Genomic DNA, 8,148 nt, shown 5'->3' with positions numbered 1-8,148 from the left:
TACAGAAGATAAAGACCACTTAGAGATTCTCAGCTCTTAGATTGGGAACCACCAATATAAGTAAAATATTAATAATATTCAACTTAATTTTGGTCCTTACTGTGGACCAGACATTGTTATAAGCACTTTACATATTATTTCACATAATCCACGTCCTCCTCATCCTTCTAGTCTCAGTTTAAATGCTATCTCCTCAGAGACCATCTCAGCATCTGATGGGAGATGCAGACCCGCTAAGTGGCTGCTTGAAATACAGTATGGGCCGGTATCCCAATAGTAATACTATGTGTGAGGCTCATGGCAACACAAAGGAGGAAGGGATTAATTCCCTATTCCATCATGTATGCGTATGTTGGTGGGAGTACAGGTGAATATTTAGGAAGGCGGACAGAACGAGGTATAATGCTGAGCTGGGCCATGGGAAAAGAATAGTTTTGCAAGTGGACAAGGTGGAGGTGAGGCTTTCTGGATACAAGTGACAATGTGCACAGAAGCACACTGAGAAACAGCATGAAGTGCTAAGGATTGCTAGGGTAGGGGGTTGGCTCTCAGGATATGAAGCTGTCTAGGCAAAGAGCCCAAGAAGAGCCTTGCTGAGGAGTTTGGACTTTACTTCTGAAAGCAGTAGTATGGCCAAATTATATTTTATTTTTAGAAAGATCACTCTGGCATTGTTAGGACTGGAGGTAGGTGATGAGGTGAAAGGAGTGGAGACCAGTTAGGAGGTTTTGAAGTTGTTCAGGTGAGAGGTGATGGGGACTTGGACTGAAGGTATTTGCAGCGAGTTGGAGAGGAAGTAGATAAATTGGAGATTATTTTAAAAGGTAGAGCCAAAGGCCTAGGTGATTAATTGGATGAGGAAGAATAAAAGATGAGATGAAGGAACTTATTGTAATGGATTGATATAGTATAAAAGAATAAAACAGTGGCATTAATAATTATAGGGAATTTGGAGTGAAGTGGAAGAAATAATGATGTTGGCTTTGGAAATATTGAGTTTAAGATGGCTCTTAGACAGCCAGGAGGAAAGGTGTAGCTCTCTCCTTCCTTTCCAGAATAGCAGTCCTAGCCTAAGTCAGTCATCCTTGGACCGGTTTCCTGTGGGGCCCAGTCAGGTATAAAATTCCCCAAGATCTGACTGGCATTTCTGAGCTCCACATCCTTCAAGGTTAAAAGCTGGATGTTGAAAACTCCCTGGACCCTCATTGATATGCAAATGGATTATGGACGTACGTGTGTGTGTGTGTGTGTGTGTGTGTGTGTGTGTGTGTGTGTTTTAAATCAGATGCTGGCTCCAGTGCAGCAAACTCTTCTGCCTCTTGCAAGCAACAACCCTGAAAAAAGAAAACCTTTTTTTATGAAGCAGCCTCTGGCCCTGACAGGTTCTGGCTCTCTATTGGCTCCCAAGAAGCTCCCCCACCTCTCTTAGCAGATTTTTAAAAGATGAGGTTGTACAGTGCTCAGCCAGATCCCCACGTGGCTGCTGAAGAAAGCCCAGAGTGTTGGGGACTCGACCCTTTCTCAACCACCACCTCTGCTTCGGTGTCCTCAATGCTGAGGCAAGACACCTTGTAGCCCAACTCTTTCCAAAATGACGGGGCTGGGATCCTCCCCCACAAGTCGAATATCCAGCGCTCACCAGGCGGTGGCAGGACCGAGCACGTGGTATCGTTTAGGGGCTGGGCTCCAGGGTCCTCCTAGGAAAGAGGACAGCCTAGGAGGCGAGAGGCTGGCTGGCCACCCTGGCCATGACAACCTCTCTGGCTCTTACAGCTGATGGCCAAAGGCAGGGGGAACGCCCTGAGTCCCATTCACACGTTCATAGGATGGTGCCAGGAGCCCGTTATCTCTTCTCCGCCTTCTCCTCACGCACCACCCCCACTGTCATGCCGATAAATCCCGAGAGCAAAGGGTGGCACGATTCCTCCCGCGCCCCTGCGGGCTGAAGGCGGGCACTAAAGCAGTGCAGTCCCAAGCTTCCCCTGCAGAAGCCGCGCTCTCCACTCGGTCCGGGGGCAGAGGGGGCGCGAGAGAGCAAGTGGGCGGGCGTCCCATCCTCCGCATCCTCCTCCAGGTCCTGGCGCACAGGGTGGGAGCGCTGCGCTGCGCAGCGCTGCGCGTCGCGGCCCGCTTGCCGCCTGCCCCCTGCCCTAGCTGGGCCACCTCCCCGGGCTGCCGGTGGAGGGCTAAGAGGCGCTAACGTTACGCTGTTTCCGGTTTTCCTGCGGGCTCTGTTTCCCCTCCCAAGGCGGCGGCGGCTGAGCGGCGGAGCCCCCCAAATGGCCTGGCCAGATGCGGCAGGTTTGCTGCTCAGCGCTGCCGCCGCCGCCACTGGAGAAGGCTCGGTGCAGCAGCTACAGCGACAGCAGCAGCAGCAGCGAGAGGAGCAGCAGCAGCAGCGAGAGCGGCAGCAGCAGCAGGAGCAGCAGCAACAACAGCAGCATCTCCCGTCCCGCTGCGCCCCCAGAGCCGCGGCCGCAGCAACAGCCGCAGCTCCGCAGCCCCGCAGCCCGGAGAGCCGCCGCCCGTTCGCGAGCCGCAGCCGCCGGCGGCATGAGGCGCGACCCGGCCCCCGGCTTCTCCATGCTGCTCTTCGGTGTGTCGCTCGCCTGCTACTCGCCCAGCCTGAAGTCGGTACAGGACCAGGCGTACAAGGCACCCGTGGTGGTGGAGGGCAAGGTACAGGGGCTAGCCCCAGCCGGCGGCTCCAGCTCCAACAGCACCCGAGAGCCGCCTGCCTCGGGTCGGGTGGCGCTGGTGAAGGTGCTGGACAAGTGGCCGCTCCGGAGCGGGGGGCTGCAGCGCGAGCAGGTGATCAGCGTGGGCTCTTGTGCGCCGCTCGAAAGGAACCAGCGCTACATCTTTTTCCTGGAGCCCACGGAACAGCCCTTAGTCTTTAAGACGGCCTTTGCCCCCCTCGACACCAACGGCAAAAATCTCAAGAAAGAGGTGGGCAAGATCCTGTGCACTGACTGCGGTGAGTCGCCCCCTCCCTCTGCTGGAGAAAGGGGGGAGGGGCGAGGTGGTGGAGAATGGGGGTGGGGCGGGGAGGTGCTGCAGGTGCCCGGGCCTGGCAGCGTCCGGGCTCTGGGGGGTGGGGCCGCCCCTGGGCAGGGCGCCTGGCACGGGTGGGTGAGGGGGTTGGGGTTGGGGAGAAGGAGGATCAGGCTCAAAGTGTGCCAGGGGCGGGGGGCGGAGGGAGGCGCTGGCTTGTGCCAGCGGGGATCTGCGGCTGATGTATGGCATGTGGAGCTGGAAAGCTGCCATCATAGCCCAGTAGCGGAAGGAAAGACGGAGAGGTCCTGGCAGTGCTGGCCTAAGGCTCAGTGAGTCAGGAGTGACCCTCGGAGGCCTTGCCCACTCTGCTCCCGCGGGCCTGCCGTGCCCAGGCTGGCAGGGTCTGCAGGAGCAGCTGGGTAGACTCCCAGGCTGTGAAGGCCTCCGCTTACAAGTTCTCCTAGGGAATGATCGCCCCCGCCCCCTCCTTCCTCTCCTGGGCTGGTTGCTCTGCTCATCCACACCGCTGGCGCAGGCAGAGTTGGACTTTTTCTGCTACTGTTTTCCGTCCTCCATGTGGCTCCGTTTTTTTTTCTCCACCGTGATTGCGTGTCTTTGCTAAGCAGGTAGCACAGCCTTTTCTTAAGACTAGCAAGCAGACACCGCCCCCCCTTTTTTTTCCGGCTGTTTCTGAGGGATATTACAAGGTCTGTTGATTGTGATAATGATGAAAGAGGATAACTTACTTCTGCTGAATGCTTTAAGTTCAGCTCTAACGTCTTACTCGCCGGATGTATTTGACTGCATCTCTCATCTTCGTGATGTTAGATGCTGCACAGGAATGCAGGTGATTAGAAACAAAACACTGAAATCTGTCGATCTGTGCAGCTGGGAATGGAAGTCTCCCAAGTTAGAAGTCAAAGAAATGTCAGTCTAAGAGGTTTTTCTTCTTGTCCCTGAATCCAGTACTTACTTCTTAGTAAGATATTTCAAACTGAATTGTCCCACACTGGAGTATTTGGTGTAAGCCTGTCTTGTGCTTACTCACATTGGGGTTTCGTTTTGTCCCTACTAAAGCTGAATTTGTTGGCATGCAGTATGACTTGCTGGACTGTGTAATCGCTGAATTATGATAGACGTCCTGTACTCTCATAGAAGTTGGTATGTTTACCAGTTTACCAACTGATTCTAGGTAGTGTAGACAGGCTTTGTTTGAGTAGCAAAATATGTGTAACAGCTTATAATAAGTTTTGCTGCCCTCATCTTTCTAGATTAATACCTATGACTTTTGGAAGCTTTCCTCCCCTGACCCCTTCAGGAGGCAAATTTTAGGAGCTTAGTTGTGGGAGTATATCTAGACACTAACTATGTTAAATTGTGATCACTGTAATGAGAAGAGTCTTGGCAATGTCTTAATAAGGAGGAGAAAACTTTGGGGGATAACAGCAGCTTATCACTCTGACATTATCCTTAGGAATATTGTTGACTGCTTTTTAATACTGGTTTTATGTTCTGAAATGTTTTATGATGACAAGTAGAGACCAGCTAAGAATTTCTAGTTTTTTATTCTATTAAGTATTTTATCTGAGATCCCTCGGGGAGCTGTGAAACAGTATTGTACAGTGGAAAATAGATAGTAAAAATATTTACTGAACCTTGTCCAAGGACAGCTTCTGTTTGGTTGTTGATGAGTTGCTCCTGCATTTGCACAGTGTTCATCTCCACATAATCCCTAGTCTGGGTCGATAAGGACTTGATGGTCTTTGTCAGGTAACCCCATAGAGTAACTGGCTTCTCTGCTCCCTTGTCTCCCTCCTCCTACTTTCTCCTTCCCCCAACACAATACACCTTATCAATTAACACATTGTTTGTTCTAGTGACTATTTAATAGCTTAACAGTTGAATGCAGAAATCACAAAAGATTTGAGGGTAAGAAAAGGTTTGTTTCTAGGTTATAATCATCTCATATCAAAATAGCATGTGTAGTAGAGTTCTTAAAAAGATACATTTAGAACTGCAATCATTAGTAACGGAAGGGCCCTCACATATCACAAATTATCAAGAATCAGGAATGTGTAGGGCAGAAAACATTTCAGAATGCAAAAAAATTGCTTTGAGTTGATATTCCAAGCAAAGTACATAAACAGGTACCATTTTGGGGAGCCTTATATAAGGGGATTAGAAATTAAAGGACATATTTGTGAGACTTGTGAAATTGGTGATAATGTGACAGAAGAGCATAAACTGTATTTTCTTATTTTCTACGATGTGGTTAAAGAAAACACGTACAGGTAATGGTATATTAAATAAGGAAACAAAATCATCCGAACTAACCACAACACTGTCCTTGTGCTCAGCAGGAAATAACTAACAAATTCATTTTCTGTTTTCTATTCTAAAGAAAGCCCTCTGGGCCACAGGGTCATTGGGAACATTTTCTCCTTGGAGCAGACTTGCCCATTGCAAAATAGGGAAACTGGCACTTGGAAACTGTCGTCGTGGCCGTTACATTGAGCAACTGAGGTTGCATTGTTGCTTTGTTTAGCTAGTTTCAGCTCGGAGTGTGTGTAGGTTCTGAGAGGTGTGGTTCCCTGGGAGGTCATCTAGAAAGCTTGTGGGGTTTGTTAAGGGGGGGCATCATATGAAGGGATAATATTGTGTTTAAAAATTGGCCTCAGGAGCATCAATGTGGGGGTCACACTGGACCTCTTTTAAACAGTCCTCATAAATGGCTAATTTCCACTGTGAAATGTTGACTTGAAGTCTATGATCTAAGGTGGGGAATGGTAGACAGGGGTCTTGTTGGAATAGCAAGACCGGCTAGAGTGGTATTTTTACATATTTAATGTGTATCATTTATCCAGAGAGAGTACATCTGGTGATAGAGTTGAGTAAAATCTTAGCATTTCTTAGAAGATTGCATATAAGGAGGGAGGTGTTTTCTGTGCCTTCTGTGGAAAGGCGAGGAAAAAGAGTTAGAAAGGCCTTGCAGGGATTAGCAACTCTGTACAATGTTATAAAAGCATCCTGCTCTGCAAATAGTCCTGCATTTTAAAAGATGGTTGCATATATTTTGGTATAATTACACCCTATCTTGTTGTTTTCTTGTATTCATGTTTTTAAGCAGTTTCCTTATTGAATAGATGCAGTAAATAGCACAAAAAATAAAGATAATTTCTTTCTTTGGGACTTCCTGATGAGCAGTTTTCCAGTGTACAGTGTACTCTGTAGTTAAACAAGGAAAGGTGTATTCCTGGGGGATTTTACATTCTTTAGGATAGTCTTAAATTAATTTGGCACCCAGATTCACATATTAGAGAAAGGTGGCTCACAAAATTCAGTATAGCAAAAGCGACTGCATATTTTTAAAATGCTGTTTATTTAAAGAATCTTTTCTTCCCCAGCCAGCTGGAAACCCAGCTGTGCTGCAGCTTGAAGATGGGAAAGTGAAACTAGATTAGAAACTGACCAGTTCCAGTGATAAGGATAAGGCATGGCTGTAGATTTAAGGATTGAATTACCACCATAATGTCATTATTTCTTGTAGTGGCTGCTTTCCTCGGAAGACTACAATTCTTGGGGCAGGAACAATATCTTATCTTTGAGGTCTTCTTTCTCCTAGCTCTCCTGCCCCCAGTGTTTCCTACTTTGTCTGGTTTACAGAAGGACTCTCCATCAGTGTCATTTGAATGGATAAAGTCAAGTGAAGTTAAAGAAAGCCTCCAGATTAATGCTAAAATAATCTTAACTCTCTGACCTGTGACATCAAGTCCTGTGCTGAAAAGCTGAGTTTGATGATAGCTTTTACCTGTCGCTATGGGAACCTTTTTTCCAAAAGAATCATTATCAAGTAGAGTACTTAACCACAATGTGGCTAATCATTGTGCTGATTAGTGTTAATGGGATTTCAGTGGTGGAGAATAAAGATCTTGCTGGAAAAGGCCCTCTTATTTTTTTCTTTTGGAAGGTAGATTACTACTTGCCCACCCCCAAATTTAAACAAAAATAAAACAACCATCAGTTAGAATTAACAAACAGTTTAGGAGCTAGGGATGGTGGTATATTAACAATCTAGGTGACTAACTTCCTCTCGGCCCCTGATCAAAGCAAGTGTGCTCCCCCTTTACTATCCTCTTTTATCTAGGGCATTAAAATTTTATTTCCTAATATCAATTAGTTTTTTCCTTTAAAAAACTATATTTATATTTTTATTTTCTGAATTTTAAGTCATATAAATTATTTATATAAATTATATATATACATATATTTATATGTATATATACACACATATATACATATATTTATATGTATATATACACACATATATACATATAAATTATATAAATATAAATTATTTATATGGTTCAAAATTCAGAAAATACATAAAAATAAATGATGAAAAGTTTCCTTTTTAACCCCTGTTCTCAGCTACCCAGCTTTAAGGCTCTGTGGTAAATATTCAAGAATAACTTATTCTTGAAACATGTGTTTTCTCTAAAAACACAATGTTTTTCAAAGTGGTCTCATTTTTTTTTCAACAGATGGAGAATGCTAATTTTGCTGTTAAGCCAATTTTGTGGTAAATTCTTCCCAGGTTATATATATTTTCTTAACCTAGCCCAAGATCTTATCTACCTAGTTCTCTGAGTTCTTCTCTATCTCAAGTATCTAGTTAAAGGATCCTCTTTTCTCCTCAACCGATACTCTACCTCCCAAATATAATTCTAGAGTCAGGAATGAAAATACCAACTTATTTTTCAGATACTTTGCCATTAAGTTTTCAATGACAATAAGTTTCGTAAGTCTTAATTGGGATGCTTAAAGGAGAGATCCAAAGGGTTACCACTGAGATTTAGGGCTGCATCTCAACCCATACAGCAATTCTTATTGTTTCACACGCTTGGTGATCTCACAGTAGTGTCCATGTGGGAGATCACATGATTTCACAGATAAAAAGAGAAAACTCCACAGTGCATGATTGCTTTGATTTTCATTCAGAAGCCAGAGACCCCAGTTGCCAATGAAGAGTTTGATTTTGACCATATTCATGCACATCTGGTACAATTCCAGGGAATTTAGCCACTTGAATACTGTTCTGAAGTATGCTTAAGGTAACTGCTTTGAACATAGTGTTAAAATTTCAGAGGATCA

General features: G+C 45.6%; 1 protein-coding gene across 3 annotated transcripts in view; it reads left to right on the top strand.

The window, feature by feature from the left end:
• The first annotated feature begins 1,717 nt into the window (after positions 1 to 1,717).
• Positions 1,718 to 8,148, top strand: part of NRG2 (neuregulin 2) — a 187,379-nt gene continuing 180,948 nt past the window's right edge. For 2 of the 3 annotated variants that reach the window (XM_032250564.1, XM_032250561.1), the window contains exon 1: positions 1,718 to 2,977. In XM_032250564.1, the coding sequence (XP_032106455.1) occupies positions 2,293 to 2,977 (685 nt within the window). In that variant the 5' untranslated portion in view covers positions 1,718 to 2,292. The remainder of the gene's footprint in view (positions 2,978 to 8,148) is intronic. The other variant, XM_032250562.1, reaches the window with a different exon arrangement.

Source organism: Sapajus apella, unplaced genomic scaffold, assembly GCF_009761245.1.
Source record: "Sapajus apella isolate SASKATOON/1434 unplaced genomic scaffold, GSC_monkey_1.0 scaffold71, whole genome shotgun sequence".
In the NCBI taxonomy this organism is placed as follows: Eukaryota; Metazoa; Chordata; class Mammalia; order Primates; family Cebidae; genus Sapajus; species Sapajus apella.
The sequence above is the reverse complement of the archived record's forward strand: the minus strand, read 5'-3'. Positions and strand labels throughout refer to the sequence as shown.